Here is a 26,857-nt window from a genome sequence, read left to right as displayed (position 1 = left end):
GACTCTGACTGAGGGACATCCATGTAGTGACAACATCTGCTGGAGCTGCAGTTTGACGTCTGCTGGAGGAACAGAGACCTGCAAGTTTTATGAAAGTTTTATTGTATTAATTATGTCGGTTTCCTTTTAGTATTGGCACAATCTCCTCATGAGATGCAGTTTTCAGTCAGAACTGCTCCACATTAACAGAGGGACATAATCTGATACAGTTTCATACAGGAACATTTTTCTCTGCATTGTTTTTGTCTGATATGGTTCGGAAACATTGTGTGGATTATAAAAAGTTGTTGTGTGCTTATTGAAGTTTATATAAACACAGTGACTGACTCTGATTATGTTACAATACAATGGATCAACATCTACTGCAACTACAGTTTTATCTTTGCAACGACAGCGTGCTGTGTGATGACGTCCTGTTTATAAAAGTCAAAACCCCAATGAGCACGGAAGTTGCTTGCCGGGTGCGGTGGCGCGCGCCTGTAATCCAAGCTACCGGGAGGCTGAGGCTGGCGGATCGTTTGAGCTCAGGAGCTCTGAGCTGCAGCGGACTATGTCGATCGGGTGTCCGCACTAAGTTCGGTATCGATATGGTGCTCCTGGGGGAGCCCGGGACCACCAGGTCGCCTAAGGAGGGGTGCACCGGCCCAGGTCGGAAACGGAGCAGGTCAAAGTCCCCGTGCCGCTCAGTAGTGGGATCGCGCCTGTGAATAGACGCTGCAGTGCAGCCTGAGTAATACAGCGAGAACCAGTCTTTTTACGATCACTGCTAAACTACTGTCACGTCACACGTTGTATCTTTACACCACACGGCTGCTTCATCACTGCTGCTTTCTTTTCTTATTCCCATCACAAATCAGAGGAGCAGCTGTTTATGCATGAAAACTGCTTGTCCTGCACCACCTCCACCTGGAGGACAGCAGCAACTACACCAACCGCACTCAGCACGTAATACTGTAATTCTCATCGTGTCCTGCGGGTGGAACTATATATAGCGGGTGGAGCTGCTACACTTCTAAAATGGGCATATCTGTCCAAAAAACACTCTAGGCTAGTATCTGTGCTTTACTGATTTGTTCTACTGAGATGTGACACTGTAGCAACACATAATCAATATTCCCTTTAAATGTTCTCCATCCATAATACAAAAATCAGAGAGTTGTCCTGCATTTTTGCATTCTGTCTGGTCTGAAACTGTGACATTGTTTCAGTAAACCTATATTTATTCAAACTGTTCACATGTCAATACTGTCACTTCTTCAGACAATGAAGAATTAGAAGATTTGATTTGATGATTTGCTTGTCAACATCTTTGGAACCAACATGTGTGCATTTAGGATTGGACAGACTGAAATATCACACACCAAAGCTTGAGTTATCAGATCAGATCAGTTAGTTTTCCCACGGTGCTCTAGTTGTGAAAGAATGGCATAATTGGAAAAAACTCAGGGATATTCTCAGTTCAAGAGGAAGTGTTACCTCATAGCTGGGTTGTTTTTTTTTTGTTTTTTTTTTGTCTTTTTGGCTTCTCCCGTGAGTTCAGGGTCGCCACAGCGGATCGTTGTCCGCATGTTAATTTGGCATAGTTTTTACGCAGGATGCCCTTCCAGACGAAACCCTCCCCAATTTCTACCGGGCTTGGACCGCTACTGCACAGCTGGAGAGGGGAATGGGCTGTCAGGGGTTCAGTGTCACAGGAACACTTCGACATATAGCCGGGGCCGGGGATCGAACCCTGGGGTCCGTGGACGACTGCCTTCACCAACTGTGCTCAGAGCTGGGTTGATGCTACATAAAAAAGGACTATTTGGAATTACTTTGATGTCTTCAAAGTAAGAAATTTTCCCGCTTAATTAGTTTCCAATGAACCACCAATCTAAAGATAATATGAAACTACATTGTTTCCCATATTCAAAGGAAGGTTTTCACAAAACTCTGGTGACATTTATGGTAAACCTGAAACTATACTGAACCAGTTACAATATCTTCTAATGACCAGCTCCAGTCACTCGTCATACGTCTGAATACAGGTCAAAGATGTGTATGCTTTAAACAAAGTTTTTTCCTCCCTGTCTCTGGGGATAAAATACTTTCATACCAGCAAATCAAATTAAACGTTTCACAAAATGGACATTTAACAGACATTTTCTACAAAGTCGTATTAATGACCTTTTGTTCTGAAGTATTCCCCTGCAATCAGTGTCATCACACTTCAAATACATGTGTCAGTGCTGTTATTTTTACAGGCAACAGTGTTTACAGCATTCTTTAGTTTACCTAAAAAAAAAATGGTGCTTATTAGAAACCTCCCACAGCCATTTCCAGGGAAGACAGACCACAAATGAGGGCTGTCAGTTTGCTATCTAACTAAATGGCCCATTAGGGGGTTTTTCTATGTAAGTGAGGCCTGAAGAAGAGGTGTTACCACTATCTCATCAGTGGTTCTAATTCATGTAAACTGCACTTATCAGCTGTCATTTCTATTAAACTGACCTTAGGATGAAAGCATTGTGAATAAAAGTTGTGATACTTGTTGCTGTTAATGACATGCTATCTGTTTTTTCACTGCTTCTATGAAATGTATTGAGAATCAGAATATAAATGGAACATAACAAAAGAAAAGCAATGATCAAAATGGCAGTTCACTCACCTTTTAAAAAACCTTTACAAACCTAATTAGGTTTCCCTGGAGCCCCACACTTGTAAAAGCTCGGCCATTCAGGTCATTTCAGGCTTAGAGATAAACTCAATACAGAAATTGGGCCACACTAAGTCCAAATGTCTTGATTTGTTTTCCCTAACTCTGTATTTGTAGTGTATTGTGTCTGGCGAAGGCAGAATTCGCCTAATCACTAATTCCTCGCCATTCTCTCTTTTCTTTTTACAGTCTCAACTCTTTTGGACAGCGTTAAATGCCAAGTATTAGAAATGTCTGCCCTTGCCCAAGCGCTTCAAAATTCCTGTGATGGTAGAACATGTTTTTGTGTGGGAGGACTGTTCTGCCAAGCAAAGCTGTTTTGGTCCTGATTCTTCTCTCACAAGAAAATCTTGTTCTTGCACCACCAAATGCTACCTCGTGATGGGGGCAAACAGAAAAATAATGCACTGGTAAAGGACACGGCAGCTTTGCAGTTGTCACTTCTTGATTTTAACGTCGATTTTGTTGGACATTAAGGCAACAGGTATGCACCAAAACACTAAAGTCACACAAATGTTTTTCTTTTATTTCCAGTATGTTATCGCCCATTCAACAACTGTATACAGGCAGGGAATATCCCACCAAAATGTACATTTTCGAGAAGATTCCCCCACACCTTCAGCCTCACTCAGTCATTCTGAGTGAAAGACAACAAGGGGATTGTAGGTGGGGATTTGGGGAGCCCCTTGAGCATTTCTCAATGCCAGAGCCCTCAGTGTTGCCTTACTATATTGCAGCTGGTGTGTCGCAAGCAAGAAAGCGTGGTATAGTTCTGGAAATTACCACGAAGCACACGTACTATTCACAACCCAGTCATCCATGTGGAGATTAGGGATGGCTGTCCCTGGAGGACTGCGTCGAAACGTGTTTTGAAATGTGGCTGCTAAAAAAAGAGGAAGAGGAAATGCCCAACATGTTGTCTCACACACATGCACATATGCCCCCCATCCTCTACACAGCCAATCACACATGCAAAAAGGCTTGCAGCAATATCTTTTCCTTTATTTAAACTTTATTGAAAATTATTAAATTACAAAACAAGAATTGCTACATTAAAAATTTTTTTTTACATGTAGGCAAATGGGTAAGAGTTCTGTGTCTGACAGTGGCAATATCCTCTCATTTATATTAATTTTTCATTGTCTCATTTATATGTGATTGTTCTGGAGTTTTTAAGATTACTTTAGATGGTTTAACTTTCCATCAGACATGTGACTTCCAGTCTAATGCAACTTATTCTTACCAGAAGCCACATCAGATACAGCTAATTAGGTATACAGCTAGTCACAGAGTGTTTTTGTGTCAGGGAGGGAGGGAGAGAGAGAGAGAGAGAGAGAGAGAGAGAGAGAGAGAGAGAGAGAGAGAGAGTGTGAGAGAGGAAGAGAGCATGAGCAACAGAGTGAAAGAGAAGGAGGAGTGACAGAAAGGGAAAGAAAAGAGGGAAGAAAGAGACTCATTACTCATTAAGTAGTGAGCCAAGTTCTTCTCAGCAACTCTTTCTGCTACAGACTCTCTCTCTCTCCCTCTCTCTCTCTCTCACACACACATACACACACACCAATTACCACACATACACACACTCAAAAAACACAAAGCAGAAGTGGACAAACACACACGTTTTCAGTCGCCGCAGTTGGCTATGGCTCAGGGCTCTGACAGCAATGACCCAAGTTACAAGTCCCCTTCACCTGGAAGCAGACCGGTAAGTGTGCACTTCCATTTACTTTCACAGTAATGTTGACTCCGTCACATCCTACTTCCACCGTCAATTTCTGAATGTGTAGTTTAAGCTCTATGAACTATATTTTACAGTAAACACAAATGTTGTAAATAAAACACTACAACTTTGTTCGAAATCATTTGATTGGCTGTAGTGTTTTATGCACACTTGCATAGGCAGCAACGCAGCCTATCAAAGAGAAACAAGCTCTGCCTTTGCTGGGTCTTCACAGTTTTTCAGAGTGTTTCACAGGCACACATGGGCTGGAGGCATGACTCGCTTCAAGTGTAGGCTTTTGTGAACAGCACAATTCATCACTTGATCACAAATTGTGGGAATCCTTTGTTTTTGCACGTCCTCAAACTGTGAATGAGCTGCGAGCTGTCAGGAACAGACCGTCTGTTAAATACAGTTTGTGCTGTAGGTTTCTGTCCATGTGAAACACTGCCCAGCATCGTCAGTGCTGTCTACTTTCACGTGTCCCAGTCTCTAGCACACTGTTGCTCCCTTTCTTGCTCGAGAGCATTCTGGAAGTAAATCTTTTAAGTGCTCTTTTTGTACTGTTACAAGCTGGAAGCTTCCCTTTATGTTGATGGAAGAAATTTCCAGCAGCAATGGTTTTTTAGAGGTTTTTCAGGAGGCTGTCTGTGCACAAATGAGACTTTATCTCTTCGAATTGATATCTCTTTGATGTACAACTGACACAGCATTTTGAAATGGATTAGTTATTACGATACCAAGAAAATCGAGTGTTCAGGACATGAAACAGGGTGTGCGTTATACCGAACCAATGAGTCAGCCACTCCCAAACCCAGCCCTTCAATACACCCATTAGGTGTAATGTTAGGCACATCTTCTGTTGAACTGTCACTGAAATAGGTAACACTTCCATTTCACACATAATCCTACCAGCGATCACCAGCAGTCGAAACTCATTCAAAAGGCTTGTAGTAGGTTCAGGAAGCTCTGTCTGCCAAAAATGTCACTTCCACACTTGATGTGTTTTTAACTGCACACACATTAACTGCAGCTATCTGTGTTTTGTTAGAGTTCCTCTGATGATGCAAAGAAGGTGATGCGGAGAGAGAAGAACCGGATCGCTGCTCAGAAGAGCAGGATGAGGCAAACTCAGAAAGCTGACAGCCTACACTTGGTGAGCAGACATTTCTCAGTGACAGCCACAGTAACCATACACCAGAACGCAATTTAACAAGAGCAAGCAGCAAAAACACTGAGCACATGGCATGGTATCAAATGCAAAACCACTGCTTCTGCACAATTTCGAAAGCTTTTTGAAGGTAGATACATGAAAAGGTAGATATAGCATTAGCAACAATACTCTTGCAAAATATATAGTCACCAAGGGAATTTACACTAACGATGTTCATGCCTTGCCAACTGACTAATTTCCACAAGCTGCATGTGGTGGTTTCAGAGTACCCGTGCTGTGCTTCACAGCCTCTGGGAATGTACTATTTGTACTATATTTACAAAATGCTACCTGACCATGTGGCAATGTGTCATGGCTTCTGTTAGGCTGCACACTTGGACACTGCTCCGTGTGTTTGCAGAAGCTTAAGTAATAAATTAGCACGTGTGGGCACTCGCTCCTTTTTGCAGCAAAATCCAGCTCTAGAGACTGCAGTGCTGAATATGGGAACAGGAGTGTGTTTGGGCTGGCTGCCTTTGTTTTTCTGTCCCATTATGCTTGTCAGTCTTTCAATTCATCTTTTACTTGTTTGTCTATACTTGTTTATCTTTACTTCTCTCTCTCTCTCTCTCTCTCTATACATATATATATATATATATATATATATATATATATATATATATATATATATATATATATATATATATATATATATATATATATATATATATAATGCTGAATGGCAGCTGCATTTATGGGTTTACCAAAGAAAGGTTGCAACAGGTGGATGAACCACATGCCTTCTCTATAAACTATGTTATTGTCTAATGGGTTTTTCAGCTCACATGAGTGCAATAACTCTAAATGCTGTCACCTATTTCATCAACCCTAATTTCAACACACTGACCACGTATCTGTGTGACTTCCTCGTTCCAGAAACTGATATTTTAAGAGCATTTGTTTCTGTGAACTTCATCAGATGAGAGATTTTCACATTCAGAAAGGCCACATTGTAGGCAGTGTTTCTGATTACTGTACATGAAAATCCTTCCTGTGAAGTGAATTTTATCAGTCTTTTAAAACCCTGTTAAAGTCACAGAACACCAGGGGACCAACATAGTGTGTGGTTTTGCTTTCATCGTCTCGCTAGATAAACAGGAAGATGAATTTTCCCTCTCTATGACACCGTAGCTTATTTCCTGTTTCTTCAGTAGTATTTTTTTTCTTTGTGTAAATGAGCATGAAATTCTATGTCGTGGGCAGGAGGGGAGAAAAAGACAGTCACTTCTTGTAAAGTGCTGATAGCAGTGGGCTGTATTTGGCTAAGTGACGCAGACTCTGGGGTTTGCCCAAAGCTTCTATGACAGTAAGGACCCACAGTTCAGTATCATCATCTTTTGACCATGGTGGGGTGACCTTTTCAGTACCCAAATGGAAGATTTCTCCCCTGCTATTCCCACACATACACAAAAAAAAAAAAAAAAGATGAGACATAACACGTAGTAAAGCTTGTTTTTGGAAATGTACAAACATCGTACAGAGTTTTACAATTACAGCTTTTCAGACTCTGCTGCTTTACAAAAAAAAACTGTGTTTTTAATGTATGTTTATAGCCTCCTAGGTAAACGTCATTCTTCATTTATGTAACTGTGGGGGAAAAAAACAAGTTGAATTGACTTATTCAAGCTTATTTTAAATCTTTTATCAACAACAAATACTGAAGTTATATTATTGTTGCCTGATGATGTAAAGACTTTTTAAATCAATCCATGTTTAACCTACATTACAAGCTGATTATAAGGCAACAATGAGCAAAAATAAAATAAGGATCAATCTATTATTGTTCTGTTTTAGCAAAATTTTAAATTTTAATCTGCATGACGAAATATTTACTAAAGAATACCACAGGGTTTTAATACACATTCTCTGTAGTCTGGGGCCCAGGGCCTTGTTTGTATAGAGTAAAACACTTTCTTGCAGGGGCTTACTTAACATATGTAATCCTTCACTGTACAAAATCTATTTTTATTCATTGCTGTAATATCATCTTGAAAGCAAAAAGCAGATGCAATGCCAGCACAGATCACCTAACTAAATGCTGTTTCTCACTCCTACTGAACTAAATGGAAACTCTCGGCTGGCATGAATTTGGAAACAAGACTGAGAGTCTGCAGCCATGCTAGCAGCTTAACCACAGTGGTGCCTTGGGCTACATGCTAGCAACAGCATGCTAACATAGAATTATCTGAAAGCGGTAGGATGATTCAGAAACCTCACCAACATGGTATAATCAACTTACACAAACTACAGCTGAGGCTGATGGGAATGAAATCGATAAAAGTCAGGGAATCACCAAGGCATTGAAACTTTTCTTATAATTTGAAGTACTTTTTATACTGCAAGGCAGCCTGGCAATTTCACACTAGATATCAATAAATATCACTAACTATACTTATCAATTAAATATAGATGAAAAAAGCATAATATTTTTCTCTGCAATGTGGCAAAGTCTATGTGAGAAGTAGCAGAAACTGGAAAGTAAAGCAGAAATAAAAATCCCTACATAAGTAACTGCACTTAGTTATTTTCCACCACTGGTTAAAGGAGACATTTTCAGTTGGAATAATCCAATCCATAAATAATTTGTAATAAATAAATGCTTTTTTAGCTTTCTATTGGAAAGAGTCTCATTTTTATCTACCAACACAAGACACTTCTGCTCAAGCACATTGTCTCTGTGTGTTTCCAGGAGAGTGAGAACCTGGAGAAAGAAAATGCAGCCCTGAGGAAGGAGGTGAAGCAGTTGACAGAGGAGGCCAAGTACCTGTCATCTGTGCTGAGCACCCATGAACCTCTCTGCACCGGCCTGGCCGCTCAGACCCCTGACCTCCTCTACCCTCCTCATCACAGCAGCTACCACCATCAGCACATCGCACACTACCAGCACTGACCTGACTGAATACTGGGACGGCCCGAGACGTGCTGCGATACAGAAGACTGACCTCAGAGGAGAAAGACTGACTGGAGCTGTGTCTATAAATGTTAGCCATTTTTCAATACTGATCAAGGAGTCAGCCAAAGGATGACGGTGTGGAACATAAACTGTAACAGGAAGTATTCAAAACTATTTATTTTGCTTCTGCTATCTGTTTTGCTTGTATTGGAAGTTATTTGAACTTAAAATGGTTGAATAGGTAGATTTATGAACCAGTCTATGTTTACAGAGGACAAAAAGCCACTTACTATACATTCAGGAGACTACAACAATATTTTTGTAAATGGCTTGTTTTTAGTGTCTTGGAGAGTACTATGTTTGTCATAGTTACAGTTCACCGTGTTGTTGTGTGTTTCTTTGTGTGAATGTAGATTGATATTGCTCAGGAGCTTTCGACAGATTTGATTGTGGACAAAGAGAATGTAAAGTAAAGATCCTAAAGAGTCATGTACCAAAAAGAAAAACAGCTTGCTGTGAAAACATTGTGATTTTGTCAAATGAGATATTTATTAAATGTGATGCCATTTTGGTCATAACTCCTGACCTCGAGGAGTTGTTATTTACAACTTTTACTTTTGAGTGTTGTTTGGTTTAGTTTGGTTGTGTTTCTCAAACCCTGGAGCTGAAAACTGTGGACAGGCTCTCTTGTCTCTAGATGGCACTGTTTAACTGTATGAGAGGTGACGTTAGACTAGCTTCTATTTAAAAGCAAAAAAACTGAACAAAACAAAACAAACAAACAACAAAAAACAACAAACACTTGCATGACTTATGATTTCACGATTTCTACTGTTAAATCCGACTATGTTCCTTTTGTTATTCTCCCTTTAAAGTTCCATCACTTAGTGGTCAAAATAAATTACCCGATTACACTTAAAGTAAAGTAATAATACATTGGGGATACTTTACGATCACCTCCACAGATACTTTAAATACGAACTTTCACATACTGGAGAGGACATACTTGGCATTAAGTGACTGGGGAAACGTCAGATATCTGTGTAGAGGAGACCCCGCCCTCGGCCTGTAGCGACTTATTTCAATGTTCCGAAGCGATTTAAGTCCGGGTAGAGGGTCAAGGGGTACACGTGTTAACACTCGGCAAGCCCGTCCCGAATATTCATTCATAAAAACACTGTAAACGATATGAGGTTTTAGGAGTTAGATCGACTACAAAACTAACTTCAACCCTGGGAGGAAACGCATTAATGGACCCGAGGGTGGCTCATAAACTGGAAGTTATACAGCCCTCATGTTATTCAGACCAACAGGAGGTTTGAAAGAAACTGGTGAACTTCTGCTTTTAGATAAAACCATGAAGCTGTGGGCTCGTCTGTCGGGAAAGTGTGTTTAGTTTAGTGTTTACCCGTGAAACGGGGCGAAGTTTGCTTTGCTGTGGCGTAAAGTTCATAGGCTGCTCCATGAGTTTATTGAAGAGTCTAATTTAATATGAGCGACAAACAATCAGTGGGGGACCCCGTTTTAAACGACGATCAAACGAAAACGGACGTGGATGTCAAGCCGGAGGCGGGAGACGCGGCGCAGCGCGCCGACGAACCGAGTCTGCGGCGTGGTCATGAAGCGCAGCAGCCGACCCGTTTGTACAAGCGTCGCTGGCTGATCGTCCTTCTGTTCAGCTCGTATTCACTCTGCAACTCCTTCCAATGGATACAGTACGGCATCATCAACAACATCTTCATGAAGTTCTACAGTGTGGACGCCTTTACCATAGACTGGATGTCTATGATCTACATGCTGACGTACATTCCCTTCATCTTTCCTGTGACCTGGCTTCTGGACAAGAAGGGGCTCCGAGTCATCGCGGTGGTGGCCACTGCGTTCAACTGTGTCGGGACATGGATCAAAGTCGCCAGCGTTAAACCCAATCTGTTCGCCGTCACTTTGTTGGGACAGTTCTCCTGTTCCTTTGCGCAGGTGTTCATCCTGGGGATGCCCTCCAGAATCGCGTCGGTTTGGTTCGGGTCAGGGGAAGTGTCCACCGCCTGCTCCATCGGAGTCTTCGGCAATCAGGTAGGTTGTGAGTTAAAGATAGATTTCTAGTCCGCAGCTTCTTGATTATTGCTTTAGGCTAAATGTAATAGCTACAAACCACCAGTCACGTGGACATCCTCTCAGCTGTTTGGCGTTACGCACGTTCATGTGGGTGAATCAATGGGAGCCACACACAGTGGGCCAGGATGTAAATCTACACAACCAACTACTGTTTCCATACATCAATACAGGCAAATATGACTATACAAAATTACTGTAGTGGATAAACGTCTCAAAACATAGATGGGTCTGTGTTCCTAAGAAAAACTTCTATTTTAATCACATTTTTACACTTTTATCTACTTGACATCAGCCAAGTCTATTAAAGCAACAGAAAATAATATACACGTACAAATGTGTATTACTCGCCAATAGAGGTGAAGAATAGCACTATAGGAACAATCCTTGATTTAATAGAGTCTGTCTTGCCTAGAGCGACACAGTATCAAGCAGTTCTCCACAAGATCTTCAGATTCAGTGCCCTCAGGTCATTTGGCCAAGCTGCTATTCCACAGATTCTGGTCTTGGCTCAGGGAACTCTCGCACTGGATTTAAAAGGGACTTAAAATGCACTTGTGTTTTCAGATACTGTATTGGCTCGATGTTGAGATGCATTGTTTGAGAAATCAATCCCTCAATCTTGAATTCTGGTCAAAAATGACAAATACTTAAAGAATGTGCTTGGTCTCACTTTGGTTTTTATAAAGCCATTGGTCAAGAGTTAAAAATCTGTAAGGCAAAGATGAATTTAACACAGATTAATTCATTATTATAATCTTTTAAATATATTTGACAATTTAAATAAGCAATTAAAAACATGCAGTACTGCCACACTTTTTAAATTCATTGCATACTGGGAGACTTTACAAAACAACACATACAACTCTTTACATTGTGCTGCTCATTTTGCTTGGACACACATAATGGCTGTAAGTGTGCTTCTTTTGGATTTGATTAATTAGAATTAGAAGAAGACAAGAATGCAGAGATCAATGTAGTGTAACCCATAATTAAAGCTCACAGGATCAGATTTAACGCTCAAAAATCTTGAGCAAGCAACACTTGAGTCGACGAAACTCTTAAGTAAATTATCACTGAAAAGTTACCACTTAGACTGGACTTTCTACAAATCTCCAGGCACTTTAAACCAAGTGGGCTGCAATATTTGTTTCTTTGAAATCCTGATCTTTAAAAACCCATTCAGACCCCTATTTCACACTCCTTTTACTCATACACATGCAGAGCCCTTTGGAGGTATCAGATATATTTTGCTTTACATAATGTCTCTGCGATTTATGTCTGAACTGTTTGAAAGATTAGGTCTCGGTTTGGTTATCTCATGCTGTAGGTTAATATATATCATCCAAAGTTCCCTTATCAGTACTTTTCATCATTATATCACTTGTCTAAGCCACATCTCAGAGCTAATGCATTGCAAGATTTATTGCCAGATTTATTCTCTTTCTCATGAAGGAGAAGATATGGATGTTGTTAAACACTGGGGTAGCAGCTAATTTCAAATACAGCTTTCACTAAAGAGGAAGAAGTTATTATACAACATATAAGAGCATTTTAGCCAACTTAAAGCCTGATGTAGTAGGAGCAGTTTACAATTGGAAGATTTCCTCTATTGTATCACATGATCCTGAAAGTAATAAATATGTGGGCATGGCATCGCATGCGCAGGGATGTGAATGGACTAAAAACAGTGGTAAAGACACAGGAACTGCAGCTGTGCTCACTCGCTGGCATCTTTCTACAACAAGCAGTTGGCACTCAGGACACCGAAGTGTGTGGACAAAAGCTCTGAAATCTTTAGACCGCTCACGTTCCAGGGGCCCAGTTTAGGACAGTTGAAATGCCACAAAACAAAACTTTGAAAAGCAACCGTGCAAATTCTGAACTCGGCGGTGAAGAATGGCCACGGTTCAATGCTGCAAAGAATCTCGTCTCCGGCCACGTTTTGCAGCAGTGGAGTCCAGGACCTTTAGGCAGACCCATCTTCAGTAGAGACGTTGAGGCGTTGCACGGTGACTATGCAGAGCTGGTCCCAAATCCTGAAATCAGACTTTACCCTCTTCGCTGGCTCATGCTGTTTCTCTTCAGCATCGTCTCAGCCAGCAATGCCTCCATGTGGTTCCAGTACGGCAATATTAGCAACATATTCATGCGTTTCTACAGCATTGACTCTGTGGCCATCGACTGGCTGTCCATGATCTACCCGCTGACTTACATTTCACTTATTCTGCCTGTTCTTTGGCTTCTAGACAACAGGGGCATCCGGGATGTTGTCCTCATTGGTTCAGCTTTTAATTGTGTTGGCACTTGGATAAAAACCAGTAGTGCACATCCCAGTATGTTTCCTCTAACCTTTGTTGGCCAGTTTGTGTGCTCAGTAGCCACTGTGTTTATCCTTGGTATTCCTTCTCACCTTGCCTCAGTGTGGTTTGGGGAGAAAGAGGCTTCCACTGCTTGTTCCATAGGAGTTCTGGGAAACCAGGTTTGTCTGAGTGTATAATGAATCTCTATGTGATTTCTATTTCTGCAATAGTGGGGCTGTGTGTGGTCACATAGAACCTTTAGTGTTAGCATGGGAGTCCTGACATAATTGTGTTAACTGTTTGCTGCAGACTTTTCAACAAACTACATTGTTCAGAGGTTTTAAAGTTTAAATCTTTCTTTCGGATCCGTGGAATTCTGTGTTGAATTTGCCAGATGCTATACTCAAGTTCATTTGTAGCAATTTGAATAGGAAATAATAAAAAGCCAATAATAAGGCAAAAGGAATGTTTTATTTATGTACACATGCAAGTTTTAGATGATTCTGTTGCACAGTTTGTTTGAGAGTTTGTGTTGACAATTAAAATTGCCAACAATAATGTATTCATTAATTTAATTCATGCAGTCATAAAAATGTCAAAATCATTAAGTGAGACAGATCTGTAATAGCTTGTTGTGGTATATGTCCATCATAATGTGTGAGAGCTGGAATGTAAGTGGCTATAATGGGTTTAGAAGCAGAGCATTTCTGATCAGAGTATATATTTTTTTTGGAAAAGAGTATTTTGAAACATTGTGTGTTCAGTGTGACTGTATAATTTAAGTTATTTCAGTAATTTGTTCATTGTCTTACAGCTGGGTATTGCTATTGGGTTCCTCGTGCCTCCAATTCTTGTGCCTAACGTGGACGACATGGATGAGCTGGCTCACCACATCAGCATCATGTTCTACATCACAGCAGGAGTTGCTACCTTTCTCTTCATCCTCGTTATCTTTTGTAAGATAATTGTAGCATGTGATCGGACACTTCACCTTAACAGCAAAAGCCACCAATCTACCTTACTTCCAGCTGAAGTTTGGGACTTTGGATTTATGTGCCACACTTTTCAAATGTCTCTGAAAAATCCCAGTACAGTGCAAGTGAACAAAATTTTCATTGGAAGTACTTCTCTGATAGAAAGTAGCTTCAGTGAAGGCTGTTCATCTTAACACTAGAATAATTGGTAGCTGTTTAGGTTAAAACAGAAGTTTTTTTTTTCCCCCAGTAGCTTATGCAGCGCAAAAGTAACTCTTTTCGAGTCCATCATACAGGTGATACAGGCATCTCAGATGGAGATACTGTATCTCAAAACCTCAGCAGCTACAACCGAAAGTTTATGCATGACTAGGCACCATAAAAGATAGTCTTGTATACTACTTACAGTTTCGTCAGTTTTTTAATTTACATAAAATGCAGATTAAATGAAAACCGTTTCTTTTTGTGATGTGGCACCATTTCTGTGAATGGAAAACGAAATGAAACAGAAAACTGAATGAAATCATCAGTCAGCTTTTCGACTTCCCTTTGTATGTTCCCTTATTATACTCCACAAGTGCCCAGACTTTGGAGTATATTGTCTGGACCTCTTTTGCTCCAGCTAATGGGGATTTCTTATTGAGTGCTTTGACCCAATAATGGTTTTACATTACAGCATACTTACACTCAAAAAGACAAAAAGCACCATTCAGAGGACATGAGAACTGCTGTCCTGCATGTTGGTACCAACACAAAACCTCTCTGAAGCGTAGATCAACATAAAAAATACTACTATGAGGAAATACTACTATGGTGCAAGTATGGCCAGAACTACAGGAATTGGCAGAAATTAACAAAAGTTGTTTTACATAATTAACAGTATTTTGTGTCTAGTGTATGTTGGTTGTTGATATTTTTCAAGCAGTTTCAATCTGTAGTCACAATGGGACTTGTCTCATAAAAAGGAAGTGGCATAACTTGACATAACAGACAAAAATATGAGCTTTTAGAAAACCACTTAGTTGACGTCTGCTTCATGCATTTTCAACCTTTTAAACATTTTCTACCAGTTTCCAATAAATTAGGTCAGTTTAGTTTCTCATGAAGGACCTCACGTGTAACATTCTCCTTTGTTTTTCTGTTGTGTGCATGTGCATATATATTTTTGTCACAGAGAAAAATGTTCATATTCTACATCATTTAAAGAGGAGGTTGATTAATAACAGCAGTGGTTAGTCACAGTTCAGCAGATTGTAAACCGTGGTTTACGTTTGCAGTACTCGCTGGGCTGAGACATTGTCAGAGTTGCATGAAAAAGCTGTTGTCCTGTCAGGAGTGGAGGAGGGTGGTGGCGTGCGTAAGCGTTCAGAAACACAAAAGGATGCTTGTGAAAGCATTCCATAGTAGTACCATGCACAAGAATTCAGACTGGCTTAATCGTGTTGTATTTTGACTACATGGTCTCATTGTGTGCACCTTGAAATGCAGATTCCTGCTCAATCTCTGCTCATTATGCCAGCTGCCCTTTTTTTTTTATTTTTTATTTTTTATCTGGCATGTTTATCTTTAAGAGCCTGGTCATAATTATTTTATTAGTTTCAGTTTCAGCATTTTATTAGTTGTGTCTTGTGATCTTTTAAACAAGTTTTTCAGAATTTGTGGAAATGCACTTGTGTTCTTGCTGAGAGTAAGATGAGTAGGTCGACACCGCTGTTAAATCGCTACACATAGGCATTTACAAGGGAGTGATGTGATAGACTAGCTGGAATAGTAACATCGTTTTGGTATTTAAACAAAGTATTGGGATATAATGTGGTAATTTGTGACTTTTATTGAGTATTTTACAGAGCCAAGCAGGCTGTTTACCCCAGTCTTTGTGCTTAGCTCTTACTTACAGAACAGCTAGAGGAGTGGGAAGTAATGAGAAGATAATTTGTTGACATTTCTCAAAATGACTATTATTTTACATTCTGAAGATTCATTAGTCGAGATTTGTGTACAGGACAAAAAGGTTTTCCCCCACTTTTGCTCATGTGTGATGGCACAGAGAAAGGTCTGCTCCAGTGAGATAATTTACACCAGCTGGCCACAGAAGTTTCATGGTATGACACATAAACACACCCTCACACATACATGCAAGACGCCATGTGTGAGGGCTGTCCTGCTGGCACGGCCATCTGTGGCCCTTCAACAAGCCTGTGTGATTCAGCAGGGCAGACAAAGTCCTAAGATTCAGAGATAAACTGTAAAAAAACTGTGTGCAAAGAAGAGGTGAGGAAAGAAGTCTGGTGCTTTGCTTTTCTCAAAATAATAGGTAACCACAGAGGCCATCTGCACTTAAAATATAATGGGGTTGGCCATCTTTTAGTAAAAAGTGGAAATCATTAGGAATGCTTTAAATAATGCATGTAAAAAAAAAAAAAACGGATCGCTCTAAAGGCTGTTTGAATACACCTTTGCATTTCCTTTTGAATAACCAGGATCATGGATGCAATAAAAAGCAGCTGAGCTCATGTTGCAGATTAATTGACTTCACCACCCACTGATTCAGTAGCTGTATCAAGGGACAGGTTAGTTTTCTAATATTACAGAGACCTGCAAACCCTCAGGTCAGGTCTGCTCATGAGGCAAATGGCTGGGTCAGAACCACAAAGATAGACATCTGTGTTTCTCCATGAGGCCAAAGGGCACGTTCTTCCACCCAGGAGAAGGACTCAAACAGAACCTGTCATAGTTATCCCCCTAAAAGGTAACTAAATGTCCTTTTTGTCTGAGAATCCTATAGTAAACGACTTTGAGGGATGTTCCAAGACCTATTCCACATGAGCTTTTGGCAGCTGTTCAGGAGCTGTTATTCTCCTACAGCATCTCTAATGCCTCTGTCAAAATGAAATTTCAACTAACCACATACCGTATCAATTGGAATTTTGCAACTTCTTCGTTAGGCAGATCACATGTTCCAAGTGTTGTACTGAAGTCCACAGATTCAAGATCGAGTTTTTCTACTTGCACTGCTACTGTATATCATAGTCTGTACATTTTGCTGTATTTCTTAAAGACCCATTTCTGTTTTCTTGTGAATGCTGTGCTGTTAAGTATAATTTATAAATCTGATGGCTGAAACAGTGATAATTAGTACAAAATTCACTGGCATTTAAATTGCTGCTACTGTTATTTGTGTTTAATGTTTTTAACATTTTTTTTTTCTTACTGTTTTTAACATTGTTGGTTTCTCCTTATAACAGTCTTCCAAGAGCGCCCTAAACTTCCTCCAACTCAGGCCCAGGCCACAGCTCGTAGCATCCCCCCAGAGCACTACTCCTACTTAGCCTCCATCCGCAGGCTGCTCCGCAACTGGCCCTTTGTCCTCCTCATCATCACTTACGGTCAGCCATCACCACATTATTAGTTATTAATGTTGAGGGTTAACATGAAACAATATTTCATAATGGATTGAGTTGAGAACAAATTGATTGTTTTTGGTGCTTATGTATTTATGAATAGTGTGGTTTGAGAATGAGACAATAAGAGCTGCTCACAGTGAACAAACACACACTATAATACCCATTGGTACTATTAAATCTAAAACTAAGTGGTTACAAAGAACGTTAGTGAAATTGATTGTTTCTATTCTTACTTGTATTGTTGATTTTCTTTTATTTATATTAACTTTTTTCACATTACACTAAAATTACATTAAAATATTTGCCTCACATTTGCACATTTTGCTGTTGTAACAATGGAAATTTCCCCACTGTGATTCGTCTCAGAGGTTTTGTAAGTTAAGTCATGTCAACAAGATTTATTTCTTCTTAGTTTCACTCAGATAGCTTCTTCAGTCTGAGGAAAAGTTGGCAAGGGTAGTAATTATATCCTCATGGGTGTTTTTTTTTTTTTTTTTTTTTTTTTTCTGTGTCTTTCTCACCCGGCCTGTTCCCAACTAATTAGAAAGAAGACTAAACGTCCAGATAACCACCACTGGATGAATAAGAATCTTCAGCGACCCCATTCTACATTAGAATGTAAACCATTAACTGAGATTTTAGAAGGTTTCAGCCCTCTCCTTTTAAAGTGTGACAGGGTTTATCTCGTCATTCAATCTCATAAAAGTGCTCACCAATCATTATTTATAAGTGCTTACAGAGATGAGAGTGGATGTGTCCTGCAGGAGTCCAAAGTTTGTTTATCGTCTGACAATATTTAACTAATGCATTTGATTGATATGACTTAAAGAAAACAAACATTTTAAGAAGGGGAACTAGACTGCTAAATAAAACCCCTTTATTTGTTGTCTCTAAAGTGTTTCAAGCTGTTCAAAGTCATGGTAATTGTTCAACAACAGCTGAGCAGTTTCAGGAAGTACTTTAACTTCATTCAACCTTACAGTATCATTTCAGGTGTAGGTGTGTGTGTGTGTTCTGTATTGTTGTTGATAACTATGCAGAGTTCACTTAAGCCTCAGATTTACATTCGATTGTGACATTCTTTTTTCTGCAGGCTGCACCTCCACCTGTCAGTTTTTTGTTTTGTGACAGTGCTCTGTCTCTTTAGTGTCCAGATACTTTTGAGTAACCCCCTTTTTTTACCATAATATATGCAAAAAAAAAAAAAAAGTGCAATTACAAATGTGCATCAGTTGTTATTTTTATGTTTTACACCCTTACTAGATTTATTTGTCTTTCCAAATGTTGGATTACTTATCCTGGACAGGCGTATGTTCTTTTTGTAGAGTGAGCGTCTGAAAAAACAGGTCAGATTTGTCCTTTTATAGACGTCCTTGAGCTGGGACACTGAACTCACGGGATAAGCCGAAAGGACTTGAGCTGGGACAGATCTCTCTTTTGGAAACTGATTCAGTTCATTAGACAGCACTGAAATATAAATCCTTCACTGCTGATGATGACGTGTTTCATAATTTGGTAAAGGAAGTTGGTAGAATGCTTCCTTGACCTTGTGAAAAGTTTTCTGTAAAATATTTTTGTCCTCTGCTTTGTGGTGTGAAGACTTTATTTTAATGTGTTTTCTAACCCACAGGGCTGAACGTGGGTTGTTTTTATGCTGTTAGCACACTGTTGAACCGTATGATCATCGATCATTACCCTGTAAGTCCTGACTAGTGTGTGTTTATACAGATAAACATAATATGTTCGTCTAAGATGAGAATTGCACAACAGTGTTTATCAGTAATGTTCTTGCTGTATTATGTTGTATTAACCATTTCAGGACATTAAACGTTGGTGCAGTCTTTATATTTTTGATCATTTGCATTGCAACCCAAAAATAATGTAACACATCACTCAGTTGAACTATTAACACTGTTAAATACGATGTTCTCTGAACTTTGAATACATTCATTATTAATTAAAAGGCTTTTGTTTACTTTTGACTTTGAATTTGGGATTTTACCTTTAAACTCACACATATAAGGACATAATGTGCACTTTCTGTCCTTGTTTTTCTCAGTATGTGAGGTCACTGACTTGTGTTTTATTTTCCTTGACCTTTCAGGGAGAAGAGGTAAATGCTGGAAGGATTGGCCTGACTATTGTCATTGCAGGAATGGTCGGTTCTCTAATCTGTGGCATTTGGTTGGACAAAACTAAAACATACAAGTAAGGCAAATATTACAAAGGGAAAGTAAAAATGCAGCGGTTTGTCCTCTTGGCTTATAGTTCACCTAATAGGAAGTTTGATGGAATATTGTTACTAATTAACGGACAACCTAAAGTTTATGAGTTTACCTTTTTCTGCCCAGTATTAAAACAGCTTTTCTGTTTATTGGCATTTTTCTTTTTACCTCTGACCTCTCACTCCAGCATCATGGCCCTCTGACTAAGTAGTGACAGGTGTGTGTGTGTGTGTGTGTGTGTGTGTGTGTGTGCGCGTGTGTACAACATATCTTGCATAATATTATAACATATGAATGCCATATGAATTCAAGTTGTGATTATCAAAGTTTTCTTGTAAACAAACAGTGTTAAGATTTATGAACAGCTTTTCTCACCATACCGCACTGTATGCATCCTGGAGCTCAAGCCAACATCTTAATTGAATGTTTGCATTCTTTTCTGTTTCAGTGGCTTTGCTTATGCGTTATGCATGTTGTACCGCCACCATGCTCTGACCAGTAAAATAGTGAAACTTTTGGCAGGAGTCTATTTGAAACCCACATGCTTGGCAGCATGCATGTGTGTTCAATAACAAACAAGAGGGAAGTCTGCTGATGAAAAACGTTGCTCTATAGCACCTCTAGAGGTCTTTCAAACATAATGCATTTTTGAGAAGTTACTGGGGTCTGCCAATCTCCCACCATAACACAAAGAGTTTATTGAACAACTTTAAAATAAAAAGAGTGTGGTCTCTTTCTCATGTGATTTTCAGGCAGACTACCCTCGCGGTCTACTTTATGTCTCTAGTGGGGATGATCGTCTATGCTGCTACACTCAGTCTTGGACACCTCTGGGTGGTCTTCATCACTGCGGGAGCACTCGGGTATTTCTTAATTTATTACCAATTCCTTTTTTGTTGTAAATATCATTTGAACAAATGTTTTATTTATGGAACAGAAGAGGGGCTTTTGAAGAAACGGCATTAAGAGTTAGCTGTGCTGAAGATGGTTCTGTTTATCTTGTGCTGTGTTGACACTGAATGAAAATAAAGGCTATAGAGACCTATGAATGGGAAAATGGCCATTTAAATAGGGAGGATATGATCGATAAAGCTAATTGCAAGTGTCTTTTTTTCTTTAAATTTATACCAGATCTTGCATGCAGCAGTACTTTTACGTTCACTTTTAAGTTTATGTGGCTGTTGTGAAATCACATCTATTCAGTGTTACTGACTGATAATTCAAACTTGGCTACACGTGCACACAGGTTTGGCAGACAGTGTACAAGGTCCATGTGACTTAGCCTGAATTGTCAAATAACAGAAACCTCGATTTGTTAATAGGGACTAAATCAACAGCAGCCTAATTTTTTCTGCAGGAGTTACTCATATTCACTTGGTAAAGTGTGCATTGCTTTAACCTTTCACTCTACCTTGCCGTCTACTCCTTCATGTTCTTGGTATTGAAGCATCGACGCAAGCTTACGTAAATGTCAGAAAAATGTGTGTGCAAATACAATGTGCATCGACTCAGGCTGATGTGTTTTGCAGCTGTTGTCAGATCCTTGTGATTGAGTTTCACTTGTTGTCACTTCAGTGGAAAGATAAACCTGCTGCCACTGAGTGAGAAATTTAACTGATGTCATTAAGCTACTTTCAAAACCTGTTGTTCCTGTAGACCATCAGCTGTGTTGTTATGCACAAGGGCGTTAGCCTTGGCACACATTGACATTAAAGAAGGTACAAAGTTTCTTCGTCGATGTCTGAGTAGCATTATAATGAAGAGGGAGGGGAAATGAACTGCACAGAGCCTGTATATTCTTTACATAGTGAAATTTCGCACGGTTAAAAATTTGTTTTACTGTGGGTCTCTGGTCCAATGTGTGTGTCCAGGTTCTTCATGACAGGCTACCTCCCGCTGGGCTTTGAGTTTGCTGTTGAACTGACATATCCAGAGTCGGAGGGAACCTCCTCCGGCCTCCTCAACTGCTCAGCACAAGTACGTCTCACTGTTCCGAAGGATCATTCTCAACATAATTGTGCGAGAGAAGCTACAAAATGATTGTTGCTGTATGATTGGCTGTTTGGTAAAACTGAGTTGATCACGTTCTATTTCAGCAGAGCAGCTCTTACCAAATTTGAATTTGCATGCTGCATTTTACAACCTAAGAGAAACCCAATACCCATCTTTAAGCATGAGGAAGCGTTAAAAGACAAATAGTGTCTTTGTGTAAAAAGTAGTCACACATCATGTTTGTGAATCAGGACCGCACCATATTACTGCAGGCTTCCAATCCCTTTTCCTAACTACAACCTACTGTGCACGTGCAGGTGTTTGGGATCATATTTACTATCTGCCAGGGGAAGATCATTGACCACTTCGGCACACTAAAAGGAAACATCTTCCTCTGCGTCTTTCTTTTTATTGGCACAGCACTGACAGGTAAAACGTCTAAATGTGACTGTTTGATGTGCTTTATAGAGTCATAACAAGCTTCTGATTTCAAGTCGCATACAGCAGTAGAAAGAATTGTCATTGTTTGTGACTGTTTCCCTCACAAGTTTACTAATCTTTTTGACTTCCAAGAATTCAACATATTTACAGTGAAAGGACTATTTTAGAGCTGGATGTTATTATACAATTGACATGCGGTTTTTTTATTATTTAGAATTTGGTCGCCTTACGGGAAGGCTATTTGACCTTTAGAGCAGCTCAGTTATTAGAAATCATTTATTTTCCTTGAAAACTAAGCTAAGCAACAGTGGAGGCATTTGTCATCCAGAAGGTTGTCAACATACAATTTTGAATGTTACTGTGCAAACGGTAGCACCTTGTTTGCCTGTACCAAAGGTACTGTAAGCCTTTCATGCCTCAGTTAGCACCTTAGTGAATGTAAAGCCACCTAGGTGTTTTTGCATGGTCCATTGACGGATCTATGAGCAATGTATAACTTTAAAAGAACGCATTAGTCACTAAAGTGCAAAATTTTGAGTCTTCTGCTCTCAAAGGTCAGCCAACTGACTCACTGTCTTTTGTAACTTGCTCAGCCTTCAGACATATGAGTGGACTTGTCATTGTGGTCTTCATGCTAGTTTTAAAAGAAAAAGCACAGGTCTGTGTAAGACCACAGCTGGACACACACTTCTTTAATTTTCGTTGTTATGTGAAGCTGCCGAACTGCATAAAAATGTGATGCACGTGCAGTTTGGACAGCGTAAAATATTCAGTTCTTCATTTCAGTTCATCAGAGGTCATTTGAGTTGAGAAATATTCTGGAAATCAAGGTTAAATATTTAATGTGATTCATGAATTGAGTTCAACATACTGTTTTATTATCCTTTGGATTTGAATTTGCTGCCACACAGTTTTTGGAAATAGTAAAATTACTACAATAGTGTTGGTTGTGAATGTAATGCATCTGTGAATAGGAGCCATCTACTGGATAGTCAACATCATTACATCTTCCACCTAACTTTTTCTAAACTATACCATTTTATTTACAATACTTCCTCACTACAATACTTCATCATAATATCATAACTATCATGAATATCTATTCCTTTCATTGTACTGTTATGTTATTTTCTCATTATGATCTTGTTCTTTGTCCCTTTAGGGTTAATAAAGTCTGACCTAAGAAGGCAAAATGCTAACATGTTGGCTAAAACAACAGTAAGTGGAATCTTTTGTGCTTTTGTAGGTTACATACAGTAGAGGGTGGTACCTTAGTGGTGCTAGTGTAATGTGGAATTGGCCGTTTTTCATGCGCATGACATTTTGGCCTGTCATTAGTATTGTTGGTTCAGCTCTAAAGATCCCTCCTGGCTCTTAGTCACACAGTTATTACTCACTGGGACACTAATAGAACAGAGCAGTTGTTAAAATAATTTATCCTATTATGACAAATCAAAATGTTGACTGTGAAAAATGTGTTTAACACTTTTGTTTGTCATACGTTTGCATGGAAGGCATTTTAACATCGTAAACATCCCTGTATTCTGTGCTCCCTATTGTGTCTATTCTTCTTCAGTCATTGGTACAGACGAGCTTGCTCGTGATATTAGTGAACATGAACTAACAGCCTGACTCTGTGCTGCATGTTTTGCATATGGCATATGTCTCCGGTGTGTGCATGATGTGAAACAAAGCATCTATTTGGTATTTATAGATTGTTGCGTCTGAAGGATTTAAATACTATATGATATGATGATATATTGTTAGGACTTTTTATCAAGTGATTTATGACATTTGCTTGCATAGTATAACTAGTCAGCCCTTGTTCTTAACCTATTCTGTCATAATTCTGTCATTATACAGTTCTTCTTTTTCTTTGTATTTAATCATATTACTTACCAAGATTTGGTGTCAAAAAAAGAAAGCAATTGCTTTTAAATAAAATCAGTAAGGTCAACTGGAGCAAAATCAGAAAAGCTTTATTGATACCAGCATGAGTCTCCAAGCTCTGTGCTGAAGTTACTGATGAGAATGTCTGTTTAACTCCTTTCATCTAATACTAATGTGCAATTGAGAAAGGACATGAGGGCGCACGATGTACTCCAAAAGTACTCAGTTGTTTTTAGAAATCTGCTTATTTGCTTTCTGGTCTGCTCATATCTTTCCTTTGAAGCCAGCAGGATATGATTAACTTAGAGTGATGGTACCTGTAAATCCTACTAACTAACAAGCCATATTGTGCTTGTTTGCAAATACTAACAATTTAGTAAAAAAAAAAAAACTGTTTAACATTTTGCTGCAAGTGGGTTTCAAACTCAAATCATTTTATAATGTGAAAACTTGAAAGAGTCCACCTACCTGCGATTCTTTCCTCGCAAACTTCTTCTCAGACTGGAGACTCACGCGTCTATAAACTCTTAATGAGAAGTGATCAGCAGCTGTTCTTCTAGGGAAAGAGGCAGGAGTCGGATCGAGACTACGGAGCCACTGCACTAATCTCGGAGCCACAGACTCCTCCATCTCAGCCTGATCTATAAACCTTTCTGCTTCCACAACAAATAAATCTCCTCAAATCTTAGCCCAACACACAGATGAACAAAGGTAGGAGCACAGAGGAATCAGCACACACTGTCCATAATCACCCAGCCCTGCTTCACACCCTTTCACGTTTTATTGGGCAACCTGTCTATTCTGTCTCAGTATCCTCTGATCATTTCTAAATAATACAAACACAATCATTGAAATATGAACCTTCTCTTTTCACTAAGGCTGTTTCCCTTTGTGATTTTTTTTTTTCCCTCGATAGCACTTCCAACTGAATTTAACTGTATTTAAATCAGCTCAGGTAATAATTAATCCAATCACAACCTCTGACCCTGATACATTAACCATACAGTGATAAAGGATATGAGTGTCCCTTTCACATGTGAGTGTACGTGCAGCAATAAGGAGGCTGAGTGGGCCTAACAGGAAGGTACATCTGAGTGTAATCAGCATAACTATGAAAGAAAGTAGTACGTTCCCCAGAGTTACAATTTATAAAAAAGATGAAATTAAAACTATTGCGTTGTGTTGGCTTTATGTGTGGTAGGTAAATTATAATTGAGTTTACTGTTTTCATGTCAATTTTATGTTTTTGGTCAATTCTAAGACTCTTTAGGATCATGTTGGACTGACCAGTCTACATAGATGGATGGAATTGTTGGTCCCCTTTCATAGAAAAAGAAGAACCTACAATGACAAAAATATTAAAAGAAACACAATTCAAGGAATAAATAAATAGGACTATCCTATATTTAAAATCATACAACAAAGGCCAAATCAAACGACAGAGTGACTGAAACATCTATGATTATAAGATAGAAGTGTTTTTTATGATCTCTTTTTAACAAGTCTGTTTGGGCCAGTTGCACTTGTTGTTGTATTTAAAACATTCTGTAATAGTTTGCAAAGTTGTTTGTTTTGTTTCCTTAAAATGTTCTTTTATTTTGTCAGTTTTAAGATGTTTCACAGAAACTTTGGGCTTTTTTCTTTTTTTGTTCAAGGGTACCAGCTGTTTGATCCAAGTTTTAAAACCTCATTTATAAAAACAAAAAAACAAAAAACTGTAATACTGATAAATTAAAACTGATAAATCTCCCTCTTGATTAATAGGAACGTTCCAACTGCCACGATGGGAGCATGGCTGAACCATCCATCTTCAATGAAGAACAGTTTTAGATGTGCACAAAAACACACAGTGTAGCCTAGTGAAACAAGTTGGAGGTTGTGAGACCCACTCTTCTTTTATGTTAAACAAATTCTTACGTTCAGAGTTAAATCAGATATCTAATGCACAATTTGGAGTATAAATTTTCTATTTAGAAATATTGTTTATATGTAAGTGAATAAAAACTTTATTCATGGAATCTGCCAAAAGACAAATATTTGAATTTAGTGCCTTGACAATTTTCTCTATCAGTATTTAAGTTTAAAATTGATTATGTACAATACATTTGCCATCATTTACAATTTTTTTATTAACAATTAATCTGTAAATACTAGACCCACAGTGATTTTTGTAGAAAATGTTCTCAGAAGTATAATACGTTTTCTTAATGTTTAAAGTGAAATAAATTGATTTTAAATAAAATAGTTTGTCTTTGTATCTTTTTTGTATTGTATCACGATAAAGATAGGGATCAGATGATTCGGTGATATGCAGGTTTTGTAGAAACTGACATAAACCACACAAAACCATTTGGTCAGATTCAGCAATAATGAATGATAATGTCCAGAAGGAAAGCAGCACATTCCAAAACGATGAAAAGTATGTTGTACTGCATTTTTGTTATATTTTAACAGATACAGTATTGATTGCATATGGTGGCACAAAGACCGAGTGTGTGTCGATGAAGGTAACGATGAAGAATATGTGCATCGTGCCCTAGTTTGTACTGATGCCATAGCCAGTGGAACATTTTATTGTCCTGCTCACATTTTTTAAACTACTGGATATATACAGAATTTCCATGTGGTGGCAGCATTGTGATGTGCAGACAGCAGAGACTCTTCTGTTGAACATGAAAGTCCACAATGATTCAAGTGAGGGGCATGAGAAGGCAGTACACAGTGGATATAATTTGGGTTGTTGGTGTCCTATGGATTGTTTATACTGTGATATCATCAAGGTTGAAAATAAATAAAGCAGAGGGCTGCAGATCTGAAGCTTGGGTGTAAATAAAAGAATACATTTGTCACTGGCATCAATAGATAAAGTTGCCTCTGAAAAACTCTGTTATGAGATCATCCTGACTTAAGGCCAGTACTCAAAGAGCAGTTCCCATCTGACTGATTCTCTGATGATCTCATTATTCTCCACTAAGCTAATATACTGATCCTTTTAACA

At 39.0% G+C, this 26,857-nt stretch overlaps 2 protein-coding genes across 5 annotated transcripts; both read left to right on the top strand.

Moving 5' to 3' along the window:
* Positions 1 to 4,103: 4,103 nt before the first annotated feature.
* Positions 4,104 to 9,103, top strand: batf (basic leucine zipper transcription factor, ATF-like). Its single transcript, XM_067482062.1, has 3 exons — positions 4,104 to 4,397; positions 5,464 to 5,568; positions 8,315 to 9,103. The coding sequence occupies exons 1-3, from the start codon at positions 4,335 to 4,337 to the stop codon at positions 8,513 to 8,515; spliced, it is 369 nt and encodes a 122-aa protein (XP_067338163.1). The 5' UTR covers positions 4,104 to 4,334; the 3' UTR covers positions 8,516 to 9,103.
* A 496-nt stretch (positions 9,104 to 9,599) lies between these two features.
* Positions 9,600 to 26,101, top strand: flvcr2b (FLVCR choline and putative heme transporter 2b). 4 transcript variants are annotated; one of them, XM_067482061.1, is made up of 11 exons: positions 9,600 to 10,591; positions 13,748 to 13,889; positions 17,153 to 17,293; positions 18,942 to 19,009; positions 19,416 to 19,519; positions 20,289 to 20,399; positions 21,408 to 21,513; positions 21,846 to 21,957; positions 23,132 to 23,187; positions 24,420 to 24,570; positions 25,624 to 26,101. In XM_067482061.1, the coding sequence occupies exons 1-10, from the start codon at positions 10,010 to 10,012 to the stop codon at positions 24,504 to 24,506; spliced, it is 1,509 nt and encodes a 502-aa protein (XP_067338162.1). In that variant the 5' UTR covers positions 9,600 to 10,009; the 3' UTR covers positions 24,507 to 24,570; positions 25,624 to 26,101. The 4 variants fall into 4 exon arrangements, with proteins under 4 accessions (XP_067338162.1, XP_067338161.1, XP_067338159.1 ...); XM_067482058.1 differs by lacking the exon at positions 9,600 to 10,591 and adding an exon at positions 11,422 to 13,112; XM_067482060.1 differs by lacking the exons at positions 9,600 to 10,591; positions 25,624 to 26,101 and adding an exon at positions 11,380 to 13,112 and having other exon boundaries at positions 24,360 to 24,487.
* Positions 26,102 to 26,857: the final 756 nt, after the last annotated feature.

Source organism: Channa argus, chromosome 17, assembly GCF_033026475.1.
Source record: "Channa argus isolate prfri chromosome 17, Channa argus male v1.0, whole genome shotgun sequence".
Classification (NCBI taxonomy): Eukaryota; Metazoa; Chordata; class Actinopteri; order Anabantiformes; family Channidae; genus Channa; species Channa argus.
This window is presented reverse-complemented; position numbering and strand designations above follow the sequence as displayed.